Genomic DNA, 21,020 nt, shown 5'->3' on the forward strand with positions numbered 1-21,020 from the left:
GTAAACCCAAATCAAAAGCATGTGTGGCATCTACACAATGTATGCCAAGGTAACAGCTCTCTGAAGCACGAGAGCTCAAGTCATCATGGCAGATTAAATCCTATTATTTCCTTACAGTAAAGCTGTATTGTTCAGATTGAATCAATGTATTCAATAATGTAGATTATTTTTTTCTTCTCTACAAGAAGTGGAGGGATTAGGGATGGGTTTTTCAATTTAACATGTTTATTTCTCAATATATAAACTTGCAATGCTGCGTTCATGTCCAGCATGGAAATTTGCCTACTGATCCACTCCCTAAAAGCCACAAGGATGTGTTCAGGTACCGAAACATGGTACTGTTTGATTCTACGTGAATCAGAACTACATACAGGATTCAGTGGGTACCTATTAAAGTACCTAATTTGGTACCCATCCCATCCCTAGGAGGGAAGCTGTAACAGTAGATTCCTTGAGGTCTAAGTGTCTCTGTAGGAAAAAAACAAATGTTATTGTGACATAAGTCTCACAGCTAAGTAATGTTAATTTAACATTTCATTCTAAGGATGATCAACATTTATAAAATACATATTTAATTAAAAAAAATGTGTGAATTTTTTGACTTGGTGGCATATTTTATCATGCACTCAAAACAAACAAAAAAAAATCCTCTTTTTTACCCCATCACCGTTTAATGAATTCTGAGTGTTAAGTCTAATTAAATGAGATATGAATCTGTCTTAAACCACTGAAACCACATTTAGCTCCAAATTACCCAGTAAGTCCAAAAAAACTTCAGAAGAAAAAAAAGCCTTTGCTGCTCTAGACTTAAAACATAAAAACATAAACCTTTCCGGTCACATTCTGCCTTTTGTTCCTTGGTTGCTGCACAAGAATTGGATTTGGTCCGACCCCTTTCTTCTCAAGCGGAACAAGACTTTTCACCCGGCGGTTGAGGTTATTCTTCAGGGAAAATCCCTGCCGGCCATAATAAGATATATTTGTTGAACGTATTTGAGTGGATACAATCTCCTCAAAGAGGCTGTCACAGGTCACTTGCTGTGGCAGTGTGGTGGAGAATAGTGTGTGTCAAGACTTATTGTTGTTTGGGAATCCTGCCTTGGAAAGATGCAGGATTATGGAACTGTGGGAATTTGGTGCAGATGTCCTCAAGTATGACACTCGTGCATTTTACACTTCTTTTCCCTCTGGTCTAAAGATTATTTTTCGCCCAGTTTAAGGAATCAATCTGATCCCTTCTACCACTCCCCAGATAAGATTTGAGCCAACACAAAAGATGAGCCACAAAACATTACCCATGGAGTGTGACAGCAGTGCTTATTTTTCTCAGCAGCTTGAGCCAAAGCCATTTTTCCCCACCATGCTAAAGCGTATAATTTAAAGTTGAGGGACACTGATTAAAGCTCTTTCCATGCTCAAGAATCCGTAAGAAGTGAGGACGAAGACAGGCGAATTTAGGAGGGTTAGGGTGCTAATCATGTTAATCAAACAGCACTCTTGTGGCTAACAAGGACAGCACTCAGAATTTGGCATGTTTCATGGTTTGCTAACACATTAACTGACCTAGATTAAATTAAAAATTAACATTTTTTAACAGTACAAGGTTACTGAAGAGGGAAAATGTGATACAGCAACTTTTAAGTTAAAGTGTCAAAAAACTTTAAGAACTACGGGCACTTTCTGGTAAATAAATACAGATGACATTAAAAACACATGGGTGATTTTGATGAAATTAGGTTTTTGATTAAAAAAACCCCACAATAACAGTAAAATATTGTCTATTATTTGTCTTAAGATCTGTTTAACATCACGCATTTAACACCATGCATTCCTTGTGAGTACATCCGTTCAGAGACGACCTGAATCCTCTTTAACAAAATGTTCTGTTAGGCTTCCGTTCAACTGCCGTATTCAATTATATATTTTTTTCTTTGGCATGGGAGAGGGAACTGTTAATTATGCTTTTGTTTTCACACAAACAAAATTACTCAACCAAACGTAAGAGCTCTTGATTAACAAAGGCAGACAGCAGTTCCATTTTGTGCCAATTCTATGACGGCATCTGTTCCATTTTTCTCTTTCCCCCTGTCTCCCTAATGTTCCACCACTTTCACCCACATCGTTGTTGATTTCTTTGCTCCACTTAGAAGGTACACTTTACACTGTGGTTAAAAGGTGTACTTTTACAATCTAGCACTAAATGATTGACAGCTTCTAAATCTGAGCCTACCCTTGGCTTTATCAGCTACCTGCAGCTGGGTTCAATACTTACAAACTTGGACTTGGACAAAGTTGCTTTGCTCAACACTCCATCCATCATTCTGCTCATAAACTTCTACACAGGTGGAACTTGTCCCCACATTTGTTTTGACCATAGAGACATGATACTTTCAGCTTTATAGAGCTTAAAACCCTTTTTTAAAAAAAATTAAACTTGACAAATGAAGAGTCATTTATCGATGTCCCTGAAATGAAAAAACATACACATCACGTAGGATGATCTTCAATGCCCAGGCCTGGAGAAGTCAGGCATTTTTTTTTACCATGTTTTTAAATGGTTTCCTCTTTAAATTTTACAGATCAAACCTGCTTTTGTCAACGCAGCAAGGAAATACATTCACGGGAAACACTTTTTTTTTTTTTTTTTGCTTTTGTGATTTTGAACCCAAACAGTGACAGAGTCATATGTGTTTTAATACTGTGCTTCCTTGAAACTCTGTTTTTGTCCCTTTTAAAAGAGATTTCTGAATATTTTACTGATCCCATGTGCCCTAGATGGTAAAATCCTATAATTCTTTGCAAAAGGAAGATAATTCTGAAAATATACCGATGCTGTCTTATTTTCTAAATGCCTGTTTCATACCTATGCTGTGTCCCAAATCTTCTTAAATTACATTTGCATGAAGTGCACTGTGTACATTATGCACTTACTGGAGCACTAAACAAAATCTTATCCGGTAGTGTTGTCCCAAATCCAACACGGAAACAACGTTCCGATTTCACAACTGTTCACACCTGTTCTTCTCCTTTATATTGATTACATCCATCAACCATAATTCGATCCCTTCCCACCCTTTCCTCTACATAGCCAATATGGCGACCAGTAAGTGTTAGAAGTGTCCAACGTTCCACACTCGAGTTTCTGACTGTTTTAAGTGTGACAGCTGAGAAATCAAAGTGCACTGCGTTCTTCCATACTGTCAACATGAACGCACTAATGCACTCAAAATAGCAAGAGTAAGTGCAAAAGTACACTGAGAGAACTTTTTGCAAGATGTTCCTCCAGGTGTGTTTTTTAGCATTTAAAAAATGTTCTCTGTTGTGTTGTCCCTGTCCAAACTTTTCTAATTTGTTTAGCTGGCATCAAATAAAAAAAAATCTTTTTTTTCTTAAAACATTGAGGTTTTTTTGGCCCATTTTCAATACCCAATTTTCAATCACCTGAAGGAATTAGCTGATTTCCAAACCATCAAATTCTGTTTTTAATCAACATTTCACACCACTTGAACAACATGCCGCAACAACAAATTAACTCCCTAACCTGAGACGTTGCAATAGTTAGTATTACACACATGCCTGGGCCTTGTATTAAGCATTGCCTCAAGTAAAATACCTAGCATAGTAAGAGTAGAAGTTTGGCATTAGAGATCATTCATGAGTGGCAGATTTAACTGTTCACTTTGAAAGCAACAAGTCAGACACGTATGCAGGGCATAAAAGCTCATGTGCATCACTGCTGGGCAGAAAAGAAGGAACGACAAATTAAAATGTCTAAATTTTTCCCTAAATGCCCTCAGAGAATCCAAAGCCTGTATTTATCTCATTGATACATCCCACTGCTGTTTGGCAGATTTGTGGTCCAGTCTAAACAAGATTAGGTTTTTCCTTAGAGCTTCTTTTGAGACAGATTTCGCAAATAAGCCTCCTGGCACCTGCGCAAGGTAAGTACTGCTTGACTAATCCAATAATGGAGAAGAAAACGCTCAGCACTTTCATCTAATAAGACCCAGACGAGTATGTGTGGGGGGAGCAATCTGGAGATTCACCGTCCAGGGTTTTTTTAAGAGTTCACAGGCCACTGAACTCTGAGTCAACCTTCAAACTGTTTTAAAACATGGCCTGTATCTAAATTAATGTGTTTTTTAATGATTGCCCCGACTGGAAAAGACTCTATAGGAGCTCAAATGTGAGACCATGTCCCAATTTTATGCCCCAGGGCCACAGCTTTATGTTCCAGGGCCTCAGGCGAAGTGATGAGAAAATGTTAAGTGGCAAGGCATGACTGCTTTCCAGTTTAGGTTTACAAATGTGTCTGTGTAGGACTCGCAGGTCAGAACTAATCCTGTTGTATATGGCAGAGTGCTGGAGAGTTCATGCTTTTTATGTCAGTCCGTGACCCATTTATCTCTACAGAGGGTGCAAATGTATGTTTTAATCTTTATAATTACAAACTCAGAAAAAGAATTCTGTCAGTAGTCCTTTTAATTAAAAGTGCCCCATTTTCACATAACATTTCTAAACCATTTCCTACATATAAGGGTAGCTGATTTAAAGTGAAACATAACAAGTAACATAGTCGTCATGTTCCGTAATTTACCTGTTAAATTCAGATGACAGCTGCCCACACACAGGCTGTCAGAAAACCAGAGCATTGGTGACATATTTTTGCAAATGTTCCCGAGAATACTATATTCTGTGCAGCAGCATTTGTCAACCTCTGTGCAGAAGAAATCAGCACTAAGAGCAAAGCTGGGCTGATGAAAATATGCTTCGCAAGACTTCATTAGTTGATTTTTACAGGTACAGAGAACGCTAATGAATATTACTTTGAATGTGCCACAGTTGGCTCAAGCAGCTAATTCCAATTTTCTGTAATAGAGTTTTAAGAGGAACATTCCCACTCCAACACAAAGTGGTATTACTTCTCTCAAGCTTGGTACTGCTAAAAGGTAGTTCAGTAATTTGCTGTACAAATACAGCCTCTTTGAGAAAATTGCTAAAACCCAAGGGCAGACAACGAGAGACAGTCTTGCTTCTGCTCAAATTTTATTCCATCCATGTTGCCTTAGGGTGCAAAATAGGAACGGATTGTGAAATACAACCCAGTGTGTGGCTTAAATCTCTCGTGATGATGAACGTCGGAACAAAATATAAGAGGAGGAAGGTGAAGGCGCAGAGAGCTCCCTTAACCCGAGGTTCATGGCACTCTGTCTCAATGAAAAATAGCATCCTCTCCCCCTTTGCCCTGCACTGATTGTTTCTTCCATAAATCCCCTTTGAGATTGTATAATTAATTGAATGCAGCTTATTTGTCATTAAAACCCCTCGCCTAATGCCTGAGATTATGAGGAAACCATTGTGGAGTCAATCTATTAATCATCAGGCCTTTTTTCCTCCAGAAAAACCTTCACAGATGAACAATTTGAGCCGTAAACTCATTCTGAATGACATTGGGGAACTTGTTAAACCCTTCACCAACATAGTGGCGTCATGGTGTCTCTTCTTCTCATTAGTTTTTCTTCAAAATGCTCTCATGCATGAAGAATCCCTAATTTTTAGATCACGAAAAAAAGTCCCATAATAATTGAATAGTAGTTTTCTGCATCTATGTGTTGCAATACAGACTTAATCTTAGGGACTATAGTGGAGATAAAGGGAGGCATTGAGAGCTGATCCAAACTCATCTTTTAGGGTATTATCTTGTCCCTCTCGAACTTTCATTTGCAGGAAGTCTCAGCGAGTTTGGGTTGGAATTTGAGTGAAACTTGGAAGATGGTGGAGCACCAGGATTCGAGCCAGGAAGTGGCTGGAGTTATGCTTTTGAAATGACCCCACCTAATGTTCCCCCAAGCCTGCCATCCCCTCATAGACATTTTTTATGGCCATCGCTGCTGGGGCAGATTGGATCAGCCAAGCAGAGGGCACGCAACAGAGATGTACGCCACTCCTGGCTAGGCGCCCCAACTCTCCCTAGGCCCCGTGTCATTCATAAACATGACGGATTAGCTGTGATATCCCTCCATTTACAACATAAGCGAAGGGAGTGGGAGGAAAGAGAATGAAAGCAGCAGAGTGAGTGTTAGTGTCAGATGCCCCTTAGGGGTAGTGCTAAAATGGATGGGTAAAGAGGGAGATGAAAAGAAGAGATGGAGCAGGAAGGGCGGAGAGGGGGTCTTTCTCTACAGGCCTGGCTGGGCAAGCAGCGAGGCAGGCAGGAAGCCAGGCACAAAGCTCCATTTACGCTCAGATGCCCCCCCTCTTCTTGCTTTACAGACTGCACGTCAGCTGAGCCAGATGTACCGTTCTGAGTAAAGATCACCTAGGGGGAAGGTGGAGAGGCAGACAGAAGGATTTTAAGACCTCCTCTACCTACAATCATATCTTTTTTCCCTCCACGCTTCTCTTCTCCATCGGCTTTTTGCGCTTCCCGTACTCACTGACTTCTTCTGCCTGGATGCAGTCGCTGCTAGTCTTAGACTTTCAAAGTAGCTCGATCTGTCTCTGTCTGTCTCCCGCCTTCCTCGCCTTCTGTCCCTTACCCGCCCTCTTCAGGATTTCACTTTGCATATTCCATTTGCTGGTTGTTACCTTGAGCAATGATTCCATTTACTTCAGAAAACAGTGCCCCATTTATTTAGAGTTTGGGAAAGAAAAAATAAAAGAACTCCTCTACTCTTGTCTTCGTATCTGCCATCAGCATTTTTTACTGATATAATAAGTAATATTCCAAAGAAGAGAAAAACTATTTGACAAAGCTTTGAGCTATTTGCCAAACACAAAGCTAAAATGGATGACGTCTTTTCTTTATCATTTCTCAGAAATGCACCTGAGGAAGCCTCTCTTCTTTTTTAGCTCTTTTCTTAACAGTCCATCAACCCTCATTTGATCCTCCTGAGTACATTAAGCATTCATAAATAAAGAGGAAGTGGCAGGGAATATATAAACAACCACACGGTACCTTCTCCTCAGAGACGCCTCCATTCTCAGAGACACTCCTGTCACTTTGAAGCATATACTGCCAGACATCTGTTCTCTTTTTATGTTCCAGGCTTAGTCATTGTATATTTACCCTCTTACCGCCCACTTGGGATGGCTATATGCAGCTTGATGTTTCAAAGTTTAATAAAGAATATGTCTGTGGCTCAACATTTATCATTAAATAAATCTGAACTAAATATGTTGCGTATTTTATCTTTTGAAGGGAGGCCGATAAAGACCAGAAGCCGGAGCCAGCAGGGACTCGAGAGAAAGTCAGCGACCAGGTGAGTCTTCCTATCGGGTGGGGAAAAAAAGACAGAAGGCATAACTGTGTGACATGAAGCCGCTTCATTAACCTTCATGTTCTATACAGTCCCAGGGTCAGTTTGATCAAGCGTTGTTTTAAATCACTTGGCTCAGATTGGGAAGTGGAATGTCATCTGCATAAAAAGTCAACCTGTGTTAGACTCCTCATGCGTAAGCGTAGGTGTGTATTACTGCACTTGCAAGCAAACATCCCATCAGCTGTCAGAGCACTCCCACAAAATCCTCTGAACTTTAATCCCTCTTTGCATTTTCTGCATGACATTGTCAGATATGTTTATGGGTCACAGGCTAGACTCGTATCATCAGACCCAGACTAGTACTCCGGGAAACTTGTGGTACAACTGCCTGAGTTAACGGCTGCATACAAGCTCATTTCCTCCAGAGAAAAGGAAATCGTAGCAGCCGTTTCAATAATTGATACAGTTAAAAGCTTGCCATGGCAGAGGGAAGTCTGGAGATTATTCATGCTTGCTAACATCCTGCAGGGAGAGGACCCCTAATGGAAAAGTGGGGTTACATCAGGCTGTTGAAACTTAGCAGAAAGTCATTCTCCACATGTGAGGAGGATGGTTGTGACAGCAGAAAGGGGGGTGAATTATTTTTATGGAATTCATTATATAAGAGTTTGAGATTTAAAAGATGGAAGTAGAGCTGCTTTAGAAACCTGTAAGGCGTTCTCCTTTCTCTTTAAAATGCCCAATGAGTTATTGCACTCATATTTGCTGTACTGACGGTAATAATGTATAGACAACCAATTAGACCCAAAATTCAGTTCAAGCCACATCACGCTCCCTACACCGAGCTGTTTGGATGTAATTAGCTTTCAGCCTTGCACAGTTTGAAAAAGTTTCAAGATCATTAGATGCATTAAGGATGACCCTGCGGTAGTCAATTAATCTCATAGCAAATTACTTTTGAATGCAGCTAAGATCAAAGCTACTAATATTAGCACCCTGTGACTACCTGGCTCACACTACACACTCTTAGCTGTGCGACCTTGTGGTCTGTCAAAACCTGAGAGTCCAAATTCAAACCATGATTGGCACTTAAAAAATATTTCTGATGGGTGTAATGCAAAGTCTAAGCACCAATGTGGCTCCAGTAAATGTTTCCTCACACTGCACACATGTAAATATCTAACGTTTAACTTGTTGGCAGTGGTTTTGTCTACAGATCTCTACAGTTCTACAGTTTCATTTAGTGCGACAAGTGCTATAAGATATTTGGCTGCAGGTGTTGCCATTAAGTGCAAGATATTTTTTTTCTTCTTTTTTTTTAATAATGTAGAATAACCTAGCCAACTAACTACAATTAATTGCTGCAATAATATACTTTGACCTTCAACAACATTCAGTAATTGGTGCTGAAAATTCACTAAGAGCTGGGTCTGAGACCTTCTGACTCATTCTACCCCTGAGGACAAAGAGGAGTAGGGTCGGATTAAGTTCTTAAGTAGAGTAGAAAGGGACTCTGCCGATTGTATAGAGTTAGGTAATTCATTCCACCATTTGGGCACAACAGAGGAGAAGAGTCTGGCTAGAGATTTGGAGCCGCCCTGGGCTGGGAGCACCAGGCGTCTTTCACAAGCAGAGCTAGTGGGCCAGAAGGAGTGTAGACCTGGTAGATGGACCCCAGGTACAGGAAGGAGCCATCTTAAACCGTTTCCATCAAGCGATTCATTTCGGTATCGTATGCATTTTGTGGTGTTTTCTTTGACTGAAAGTGGGACAAGACCCCGACTTACTCTTTTTGGTACCCTTCTGTCGGGTTGCCAGACATATGCCAGACAAGGTGGAGCCAGAAACACTGTAGTCCGTTTATTGGTTGAAAAAATCGTCACTTCCTTTGCAACAGTGGTAATAAAGAACAACATGTGACCTTGCCATTTTTGAATCTCTAGTCAACTTTGTGAAGATAATTTGTGGATTTCTTTCTGTTTGGAAAATGGCTCACTGCTATGCAGTCACACTTGCTGACACAGGTGTCAGCATCTGGCTTACACATCACCCACCAAGAAGGATACGGTTAGTTGTGGAAACCCAAAACTATCTGTTTTACCCGATTAGACCTGCACCAAACTGTACTGGTCCATACTGGACCATTTTGTGGAAATGAGGCTACAGAAACCCAATCAGTTCCTAACATTAACCGCACAGTAAGGTAAAAACCAGTGTGGGCATTCTTTCTTTAAAGTTTTCTTTCCTTTTTTCTCCATCTCGATCAATGCATGCGAGGATAGCCAGCTCCATCTTTTTAATTACACTCATGAATAACTTGTCATCCTTTGCTCTATTTTTGTGACATATGAGAAAGTAAGGACTAGAATTCAGGGGAGAATTGCATTAAAGACATTACTGGCCATATTCCAAGCAAAAATAAATAATAAAACATCTAATGGACAGGAAGATAATTGAAAGTGTGTGACTCAGTGGCTCTCTCATCCCATCATAATGAAGTAAGAGGGATAAATATTTGTAATAGAGCGGCTTCTTATTAAGGTAAAAGAGGAGCAGCCTCTGAAACATAAATGCGTATTTCTGCGGAAAGTTATGAACATTGTTTTTGATGTAAAGTCAGAAACAGCTTTCAGTTCCTTCAGTGAGTCAGCAAGTTTCCTCAGGACAATTTTTGTATTTTTCCAACAAAATTGAGTGTTCCATGTGGCGGCCCAGGTCCTGCCATCTATAGAGCTCCTGCCAGTAAAGCAGAGAATTGCACGGTAGCTGCCGCCCCCCTTACTTTCCCTTCTCTCTTGAGCCACTGATCACAAGCACAGTAATTTTACAACGGTCACTTGCTTCATCCCCACTGCATCCCCTGCTCCGACAGTCCGAGACCGCTGACACAGCATTTATCTTCCTAAGCAATTTGAGCATGCAGACCAGCTTTTGTTCGGCTTGCTCTTTCTCTCTGTACTTTCTTAGAATGAAAGCATTATGCATTCACAAAATGGTGCACAGAGGACAAATGATGGTTAGGTGTGAGCTGTGTAGTGTGAGTTTAAGCTGTTCTTGTCTTTTTTGCTGCTGTACAGGACAGTTTTTTGGTGACCAGACTTTAACTCTGCTGGAAAGATCAATAAAAACAGCTTTCGGTGTGTTTTTATTAACTCCAGAGACCATTTTTCTCCTAACAATGACGTAAAGCCTGAGTGCCTGCATTGTCTATGAATAATCACTGATCATGTAGCAGCCCTTTCATTGTATGTGGAAAGATCCGTCTCAGCTACACGGCTTCCACTGTGCCATCGCTCTATCCCATACAAATGGAAATGATGCATTCTGTTTTTCCGTCACAGGAGAGCGGCTTCCCATTTTCCGCTCCCACTGTCAAGTTGTGCACAGCTGCATAAGTTTGCACACTTGTGTACGGGGCTACAGGAAATGGCTGTTGACAGCATAATGGGAGTATGAGGATGCAATATAAATCCTTAATCATGCCTGAATCATGAACTGCAGCAGTGAAATTCACACATCACTCTGCTGGAACTGCTGGAAGCAGGGTCTGGGCTGCATGAGCAGGTTTTGCTGCATTTTCCATTTCTTTTGTTTACTTAATTTTGAGAATGCATAGCCTCCAAAAAAGTACATGTCTCCACGCTGGTATCTTGCAGAAGACTGTTCATAAATTAAATCAAGTATCACTTCCCTGAAATTATATCTCAGCCATGACACCCAAAATCTGCTGCTTCCTTATTTTCAATCTCTCCCTGTCATTCTCAATTACAAAGCAAATCAAGACAGCCTTAATTCAAAGACACGAGTCGCATATGAGCTGGGTCATCTCCTATTTAATCAAAACAGAGCACACAGAAAAAGTGCTCCGTGGAAAACCTCATGCCATGGCCGAGCAGATTTGACTTGAAACATCATTACGATCCAGGGTTCGCCTTTCATGCAAATAGCTTCCCTGAGCCTGGAAGTTCATTACTAATGGCGCTTCCCATCAAGTTAGAGGCCAATATGCCAGAGTACTTTGAATTTGTCACCTCAGTTCCCCCTGTCCTTAAGCATGGCAATTACAACAATGTGCTTTCGAAACATGGAATTAGCCCCCCCCCCCCCTGTGGTGAGCTCCTCTCAACAGATGCTTTTGCAGTCGTTAACACACGCCATTGGCACCCAAATGTAGTAAACTAACACTCACTTTATATGTATTTGGCTTTGTGTGGTATCACTTATCTTTGTTTGCTTATTTATTAATCCCTTCTCGACTGCTCCACACATGGAATGTATTTCTCCTCTAAAACACCCAAAAGAGGACAGAAGACATTTTTTGCAGGTCATGGAGACAAACCGTGGGTAAAAAAAAAAAAAAGTGCTGCTGTATTTTTCAAAGTGCAGTTTATGTCATGTGGAATGATAAGTGGGAAACAAACTGTGCTGTATTTATTGTACTGTACAAAGTAGTTGCGGTGGAAGGAAGCTTTTTGGTCTCCTAAATAATACATAGAGCATCCTTGAGCTGACCTTATGTTACCTCCAAATACTCGTAGAGCATGCTGCAGTGTGATGCTGCAGCTTACTAGAAGTCTTGAGAGAGTCAGAGCTGGGTAAACGTGGTCGATAGTGGTTTGAGGGGGTTTTGTGTATCAATAATTTAAAGCGACAACTGTTTGAGATCGATTCAAATGGCATGGCTGCATTTACAGATGTGGGTTAAACTGTGTCTTGCAAAGAGGAAACCAAATATAAACATGGTCGTGAACATAAAATCCCTGGTAGCTTCTTGGGGTCTGAGCCCATTTAAGACAGACTGAGATGAAGAGGAAAGCTGTCCTGTAGTCTGACAAATCAATACGCTTTTCAGAAGTTATGGGCGCCCTGTTCTCTGCTGCAAAGACGAACCACTCGGCTTGTCATCATTTGAAAAGCCATCATCTATAAGGCCATGGGGATGGATAAGTGCTTATGGCATTTGTAGCTAACAAATCTAAAAAGGCACCATTAATACTGGAGTAATACATGCTGTCATCCAGACGACGCGTAAATCAGGGACGGTTTTGCAGAAAACAGCGAGTGAATTAGTTATATGGACAACAGGAAGTAGAAAGGCCCTGGTGCCAAACTGGCCTGCCTGCGCTGAAAACTCAAGGTGCATCACAAAATGACAACAAAGGCGACCCTAAACTGCTGAGCAGCTGAAATTTTCAGGATTCACTTCCAAAACTAATCTTTTGGTTCCCATTTACAGAGTGTTGTTGAAATGGGTTTTGATGCAATCCAGTGGTTTTAAAAAACCTGAATCACTTGTATGGTATCAATTGAATAATTGAGCAGACACCCTGCAGAAGTAGCAAAACTGCCCTAGCTGGATGTCATGGTTAAGTTTGCGCTCTGATACTGTAGGTGAACATGTGTAAATGTAAGAGTCGTGTAGACTACTGCTAAATCCCTGACAATCCCTGTATTTTTTCTCATACGTATCCAGGGACAGTGAGCACACCTTTTTATTTGCACCAAAGCCAAGAGAGAAAAAGCTCTTTCCTGTTTTGTTGATTTGCGATAGGCCTCTACTCACCTTCAATACATTGATGGAAAAGGAGAGCGCGCAGAAGAGCAAAATGGAAATGGTAATAAACATGCTAATGCTAGGCTGCGGAGCCGGGAAGAGCTGCGTCTCTACCCGTCCCTCAGCTATCTATTGGTGTGTGTGTGTGGAGAGGAAAAACAGAGATAGTGACAGAGTGGGAGTGAACAGGAAATGTGCACAATATTGCTTATGAGAGCACGCGCACACACACATACACACATATGCTTTATGCTGCAGAGTAAACAGGGGGAGAGCTGCATGTGAACGTGCCACCTTTCTCTTTGAATCAGCCCCTGGAGACAGTGCAAAGGGCCTTTTGTTGGCTCATTGGAGAGATAAGAAGCAGGAAAGGTGGGGGCTTCAGAGACTCGCAGAGCCAGCTTTTTTCTGTCTATAGGATGGAAGCACCCCTCTCAATAGGAACTCATTTGCCATGTTGTGTAATTGTGGCTCATAATGGAGCACACCTCATTCAGGCCTGCCCAAGGCTCTTTTCTAAAGCCATTTTCTCCATTCACAGCCAAACAAGTCATGTTTTAGAGAGATATTATGCCGCCTTTTGAGCTCCGGGACACCACATATTTGCCTTTGAATGGAATGTTTTGTGTAATCAAGATAAAATTTTTGCTCGGTCCTTATTATAAAAGAGCCACCTTCAACCAACTTGATGTTTGTCATTTGACTTTTATTCTCTTAGCTCAGTGGAAGTAAACAAAGCAGCTGACCTTTCTCGCCTCGTTTGTTACACTCGTGTTTGTGTGAAGGAGTGCCAGCTATTAACAGCCACCGGTCACTGAAAGATACTGGCACTGGGAACGCTGCAACAAACAAAACACGCTGGCTAATCCCATAGGAGTACACTGCTTTATTTTCTACACGGTCAAACGAATATCAAAGCTGAAGTGCAGCGATGAAAAATGACTGATTTGAAAATTATTGCTGAGCTTTTCCATTAAACCACCCCAGGCTAGGAGTGGATGGCTATTTGCATAATTTAACTGGCATCTTAATTATTGTGTCAGGAATCTGTATGCAAATGACTTAAGTCACTTAGAAACGGAAACTTACTCCGCTAAATGGCTAATGGACTAAATCTTATCAAGTTAGAATACACAACGTGAGTGTAACCAGGGTCTCTAATTGGGTTTGACTGTACGTCAAGACAGTGAGAAAACAAAGAAGGAGGATAGGACAGGACAGACATAAAACAAGGAATGCTTACCTGGGTTAGCTGGGAGAAAAAGGGGCATGTTAGTGGTGTGTATTTTTAGCCTTCTGGCGACCTACCACGTAAAACAGTGAGTCTGGTGGTAGCGCTCGTCTCTCCAACACTGTTGGAGGCGACGCACTCGTAAATGGCTTCGTCTCGGGGCGTGCGCAAAGGCTGAATTCTTAGCACTGAACCAGAGCCGTCGTCGAACTCTATCACCTGCAGGTGCGAGAGACAGGATATGTTAAAGGAGATTTTTTTGTTCACAATGGGTGAGGGACCTTCAGCAGACAAAAACAAACAGGTAGAAGAACAGACAGATAAACAGCGAGACTTTTGAGGACGTTTGGCTAACAACACTGATGGTGACACAATGTGCTTCCTATGACAGAGACAAAAGCTAGTGCCTACCATACATTGAAAGCCTGTGGTTCTGTGTTTTTTGTGAAACTGTGCTTTAACATTTACAGTATTTCACTTCAGGATCTATCTAGCAAGAAAGTATATGTGGCTTTAAAGGTGAACTCCTCTTATTGCAGGAGTGGATTGCATAACTTCTTATGTGTTTAGACAGTTATCTACAAACTGAAGCTCTGTGCATTAATTGCTAACATAATCAATGCGGCTGACTAACTTTAAGAATGGGGATGCTTATCTCAGTTGGAATTTTTGGCTCTGAAACCCTGTTCGTAGCAGATTTTAAATCCGAATGTGTCCCACTCTTAAAGTTAACTGACTATCCTAAAAAAATGCATCACACTGGATTGTGTGGATGGGACAGAAACAAGCACAAACAGTTAAAAGTGGCTCGATAAACGGTTACGGACAGTTGTACCATGAGGTGACATTGTGGTACAAAAGACAGGACCGACTGTTTTGGACGAACGACACATAAAAATGCTCACAAACAGGTGTTTGTTGTAGCTTATTCAGCTATGTTTTTTTTTTGCATGCTACATGTTGAATACTCACTGACTTTAGAAAGCCTTGTGTCATAACTCAATCTCTTTTAAGCATTGAGGTAGATCGCAATAAAGATAGGCCTTACACCTCTTCTTCAGATATACCACTCACACACACGCGCACACACACACACATCCACACAACAGCCTACAAACATTTCTTATAATTCACAAAATCTGTGCACGTGTTAGTCATTATACATTTTAACATTTCATTGGCCGAGCGATTTAGCTATGTTAGCATTCAAGCTGACAGCAGGTGAAAGCAAAAACAGCCCTTTGTCTTAGTCAGGTTTGAGAGGTGAATTAGAGAGGAAGTTGAGAGAGGACTAAAGGAAATGGGTGTTTGTTAGAAGATGAGGCAGCAGCGTATGATTGAATGGGCGTGAAATGGCTGCAGCCGGCAAACCCTGCGGGGCGATGAGGGAATAAAAACTAGTGTGTTAGCATTCAGCGCAACGTGCGATGCAAACGCGATGAACTCTGATAAGATTAGATTTCTGTCGTTATGAGACCTGAAGAAGAAGCAGGGCGAGGTTTCCATGCTCTGTTAAGCCATTGCTGCTGTGCAGAAGCAAGCAAATATGGCATCAAGAGCAGAGGGGAAAAAGTGGCACCATGATAGTCCCGAGGACTGACACAGAAATTAATAGAAATCTTATCAGTGTTCTGCAATGATGTGTTATTTCTCATGGGTATTGAGCCCAAGTGCAGATTAAAGCTGACCAGAAATCAAAGCCGCAGCCAAAATAAGGAGGGTAGGACATGCATTTAGATAAAGATGCCACGAAGCAAAAGGATATTTCGAAGTGAAAGTGCTGCTTCCCCTTTCACTTTGCATAAGCTGGCAAATGTGGCATGATGCTAATATAGGTATCTGGGTCACACCACAAGTTGTTTTCTCTGCTATGCAACTGCTCATTTCTTGTCTTTTATCAAATTACAAATCTGTCCCCAGATCTTTTGTAAACTTCCTCATTAAAACTCCAGCATGTTTAAAAGCCTGGCCAGCATGATTATTAGAGCCTGCTAATGCGTGGTGGCAAGTCAGGGCAAAAAAGCAGGCGAGCGGGGCTTGGTGCGATGGATTATGTGTGAGCAGAGCCAAAAGCAGTGCTTGAAGCATTCCAATTTTGTCGAGCATTTTACATCAGAACAATAGACCTAATACCTCAAATCTCTGGTTGCTGACTTTCTTCCCCTTCTTGTTCCACACAATCTTCGGCCGTGGATCTCCGGTAGCTTGGCAAATAAAGGATGCCACTCCTCCTTGCACGCCTGTTTGGTCATTGGGGGTTCTTAAAAACTTTGGTGGTGCTGCAGACACAAAGGAGAAGAGAAGAGAACAAAAACGGTTAGTTATCATGCTTAGCATTAAATTGTACACACCCAGAAGTCAGGCCAGTTGCAGATTTCAGCATGGAGTTGTTTGTGAGATTTTTTTTTTTTGGAAGATGAAACAATGATTTGTAATGAATTTGTTGTAAAAGTGGACATAAATAACCAGCGGTTGGGATCAGGTAAAAAATCTTGTTGTCAGAGAAAGACTGAAATCCCTGAAGAATATAAGTTTACAACTTTGTAATAAGTTTAGGTCACAGTTTTTGCATAAAAGGACTGTGTGTTGGATATGAAATGATAAGATTAAAACTTTTCTAAACTACAGTAAAAGGTAAACCATAAGTTTAACTCAGTCAGTGTTGATGAGTTTATTGTGAGGTATTTAAGCACTCTGCAGTGTCTTCCTGCTTCAAGCTCCTGTCGTAATGGAAAAAGATTACACTGCTCCATTAACTGAACTTTACTTTAAGTTTACTGAACTTAGATAAACTCCTGGATGGTAAAGTTGGCAAGTCAAGAGTCGCCTGCAGAACTAAGTCTCACAGAATTAAAACATCATAGGAGTACTTCCGGTTTGAGCGATTGTCCAAAGCAAAGCATACACGTGTAGCTAGCAGGCTGATGTCAGAGGACAACCACTTCACAAACAACAGTTTTTCATCTGTTTTGGAGTGTGAAAATCACCACAGACCTGCTGGTGAAATTCAATCAAGAAGAAGATAGAACTGGCTGATAGCAGGTGGAGAAAAAAAATGAAAAATCTCGATTTTTTGTTTAACAATCGCCTCTTTTTTTCAAATTTAAGTCCTTCATTTTAGTCTTTGTTTATAAGCTGGGATGGAAAATAGTTGACAGTTCAGATTCCCTGAATAAATCCTAAAAACTGACTCGCGTGCATTGTTTTGGGAAAACAAAGCTCCTGATAAAGTCTGTAGACATCATCTGAATCGGAGGCCTAAAAAATCATATAAGAATCAAATCAGGAGAAAAACATATCGTCCCAGCCCTTCTGGCTAAATAGGTAACTTTTAACTACAGGAACTTTAAAATTGTTTTTTTCCTCTAATGAACCTCGAAGTCAAGATCTTAAAGTAAAACTTAAAGCATTTACTGATTTGTAAATCACCAGTATAGCAAAAAATGACTGAAGTCAAGCAATTAATCATTTGGGAACGTTTGTCTGTTCTTTTGTTTGTTTGTCTGAGGACAACATAATTTAAAAAATTACCAACGGGTCTTCATGAAATTTTCAGGAAATGTTCAACATGGGATAAGGAAGAAGTGATTAAATTCTAGAGGCGATCTAGATCACTGTTTGGATTTTTTTGAAGGATTTTTTTTAACATTGTGAGATAGGGCCGTTTTCCCCATATGTGTATATAACTCCATATTAAATGGAAGGATTGCTTTGCAAAACAATACAAGAAAAGGTCAGTATCTGGGATATGAAATATGTACTGGGTCATCATAAATTTCAACACCATCAGGAAACAAATCATTGTAAAAACCTGCAACTAACAGCAAATTGTAGCAGACAGTCTGCTGAAAGGGAGTATAACATTACGGCACTAAATATCTAGAAGGTTTATTAGAGATCAACCCTTCACATTGTATACTGTACCATTCCAAAGGACAAAAATCACTTAGCCATTGTGTTTCAATGACAAAGAAAAACATGTTCAACTGTTGCAGAGAAAGAGAAGCATGTCTATCAGTCCACCAGCCCCACACAGCCCTAATCTTCCCCCAAAACCCACCAATCGGAACAGTGCTCCTGCCCCACGCAAATGAAACACGCACCTGATAAGGTCCTCGCAATGCTCTGATTGCCGATGTGACCATTCTCTTGCCACTAATTGGTCCCTCAATTCAGCTCGGCAAGTCAAGTGTAAAGGCAGGATAAAAATGCTAAAAATGCAGGGGAGTTGAGGTGAGAGAATAGCAGGGTGGAACAGTGACTGCTTTGTGTGGACATGGCATGGACGTTCCCAGTTACAGTGGTGGTTTCACAACACTGGACAATAGAATTTTCTCAGGCGCTGGTGACGACAGAGGAGAGAATTGCAGGAACAAGCTGGGTGCTTTTTCACTCCCAAATGTAATCAACTTGTTGGAGCAATTTTTCATTTACTTTCAGATTCAATAATTAAGTGATGCTACACCTGCTTTCTCTCTCCAGGACAATCAACCCGCTCACGTTTCTCTTCACAACCAGGACAAAAAAAACTGAACACATGCAGGTAGAAAACAATCAAAGGAATCTTTCTCTCCCTGATGAGATTTTGATTGTTAGATTTCCATTCCAGCCCTATCACCATGATCAAGGCTAATTTCAACAGCAATAATGTCATAGTGCTAAGCCAGACTCCCTCCGTGGGTTCCTCTGAAGCTGGAGTGCCAGCTTCAGTGGGAGGTGTAGCTCCATCTGTCCCCCTGTGGAGCAACTGTTTGCCTTTTATCAATCACTTCAGCGGGCCATTAGGGGCCACACAGCTGCGGTAATGCCAACCATCTGAATTACCTCATCTGTGCGAACGTGTGTGTGTGTGTGTGTGTGTGTGCGATCAGGCTTGTTCGTGTGCCTGTGTGTGGAATGATTTCCTGTGCCCAGCAGCGTCCGCCGCGGCTCGGGGAATGAGGGGAGAATTAACCTGCAGGATTTGTGGAGAGGTGACATAAGATGTGTGGTCAGCAATCAAAAGAGCGAACAGATAAACAGGCAAGCAGCTGGGCTTCCACCAGGAAAATGAGTCTGGGAAATCACCTGATTGCGTGGCGTCATGCACACGTTCTTGCATGCACGCACACATTTACAAACCCTCAGAAGCGCTCTCTCATCCAGCGGCTGACAGATCCGACAGGTGGGCAGCAGAGTTGACACCGTGTAATTTGTACGCAGCAGAAAGAACCATTATATCTGCATTTGCACCTTATCTCATTGGCTTGGCCGGGGCGTGGTGCTCACTGGCATCCAGCCAAGAGGGCGCTGATGGGTAATTGATATGCTATTGGGGCTGTTTTCGCTCCGGGGCCATCCATTACGGCTCGGTGCGTCTCCCCACGCCGGCTGTGATAGACTGCGAGGACATGTACGGGGAGATCAGCACTGGAGGTGAGGGGGGCTGGGGGAAAGTCATCGCACAATGGGGAGTGATTGAGGCGTGACATGGAGGTAATGGTGTTTTCACAGACATGGCCGCTGATATCATCATCATACCCCCATTTTAGGTCTGCTGCTGACAAACATCCATTTTGGTAGAGTCCTCTTACACCTTCAGGTAGACAGAGGCTGATTGAAACCTCTGGACAATACCACGACAAGTGACTTGACAGCAACCAAAAAGACACTGAGGACAAATATTTTACAGCAGGGAGAAAGCTTTTCAGACAGAACCCTCATTTTCAACCATGTTAGAAAAGCTATGAGAAAGTAGTTCACTATATCTTCCATCTGGTTACCTCTAAAAGCATTATAAGAGGAAAAAAATATGGATATCCAGAACGCCGTCTGCATAATGTGTGGACATTGTTTTGCCCTTAAGCATATGAATTAATCTCATAATAAATTAATCCAATCTAAAGACTGCCCCCGTCACCTCTACTACACGCTGCAGACTCCTTTAAGAGTTAACCCTGATCTGCTTGAATTAATACCTTGGCTAGGCACCTGTTAATCCAGTGCTAAGCTGTCGCCTGCAAACAAATGAGAAGTGTGAAGCCTGCCACGAGCTAAAAGGTTTGAGACATGGGCTGGTGCCCACTCTCCCTCGAGGTCATTATGTAACCTTGTTCACATGCGCCACCACCTTTGGAGAAGAAGATGCTGTTTAATGGTGTCGACTTGCTCTATTTTTCAGGCATCAACAACATGTTAATGATTTTGTGGCTGACTGGAACACCTTTACTGTTCTGAGAACACCCATGTCCACAGGGCTGAGGGGGCTGACTGCTTCACGGTTGTATGTATGCATTTATATATCTACTGTTAATGGATAGACATTAAAAAAATGGAAGCCTTCCACTAAGTGGGTTGTACAATCTTTAAACACAAAGTATTGCTGCTGCTTTACTCAGTCCTCCTTTCTCATTTCAGCTCTGTATCAGTCATTTTGTGAGCGAGATTTTCTACTTAAAACCACCACACCAGTGGAGTCATGTTACACTTAAGTTTTAACTTTCGTAGCAAATTTCACAGAAATGTCAGCTATCAAAAATGAGCCTGTTGAAACTGCTGCTGCTTACTACAGTTAATAACTTGCAGAGGAAGTTTGTATTCGGGCTTTGGGTCACGACCAAGCCAGTGTGTGAGATCATTTTCAGTACCGCTCGGAGAGGAAAACAACATGTAACAGGTCGAACTATGTCTGTAATTTCCTAATGATGTTCCAAGACATTTCTAGTCAGTGTCGACCAAGACAGAGCCAATCATATCAGGCCTGCATTCTACAGGAGGGGAAACTGCAGCTGGGAAACAATGCACTCTCTGCCCTGCTTGCTGATAGTTCTGTGGTTAGAGCAGAGGACGAATGCAAATAATGTCACTGAAGGTGGATTTTAAACAATGGGATGGCTGAGAGGCTAAAAATAGTTTAACTCTGCTACCGATGTAACTATAACGTTTACACACACAGGGGAGATGGCTGGGACCTTGTGATATGCTGTACAATATA

General features: G+C 41.5%; 1 protein-coding gene and 1 long non-coding RNA gene across 26 annotated transcripts in view; one reads left to right on the forward strand and one right to left on the reverse strand.

Moving 5' to 3' along the window:
- LOC141784311 (receptor-type tyrosine-protein phosphatase delta) overlaps positions 1-21,020 on the reverse strand; it is a 471,971-nt gene that overhangs the window by 54,863 nt on the left and 396,088 nt on the right. For 17 of the 25 annotated variants that reach the window (XM_074662121.1, XM_074662118.1, XM_074662109.1 and 14 more), the window contains exons 11-12: positions 16,181-16,326; positions 14,125-14,266 (exon numbers count right to left, since the gene is read on the reverse strand). In XM_074662121.1, coding sequence (XP_074518222.1) covers positions 14,125-14,266; positions 16,181-16,326 — 288 coding nt within the window. Of the gene's footprint in view, positions 1-14,124; positions 14,267-16,177; positions 16,327-21,020 lie in introns of all 25 variants that reach the window. The other 8 variants (XM_074662107.1, XM_074662102.1, XM_074662110.1 and 5 more) reach the window with 1 other exon arrangement.
- Positions 1-21,020, forward strand: part of LOC141784316 (uncharacterized) — a 75,433-nt gene that overhangs the window by 41,543 nt on the left and 12,870 nt on the right. Inside the window, exon 2 of the long non-coding RNA XR_012597432.1 lies at positions 7,202-7,262. This is a non-coding gene — a long non-coding RNA (uncharacterized LOC141784316). The remainder of the gene's footprint in view (positions 1-7,201; positions 7,263-21,020) is intronic.

This window comes from Halichoeres trimaculatus, unplaced genomic scaffold (assembly GCF_033239565.1).
Source record: "Halichoeres trimaculatus isolate MK-OKI-2021-1 unplaced genomic scaffold, fHalTri1.1 fHalTri1_scaffold_22, whole genome shotgun sequence".
NCBI classification, from domain to species: Eukaryota; Metazoa; Chordata; class Actinopteri; order Labriformes; family Labridae; genus Halichoeres; species Halichoeres trimaculatus.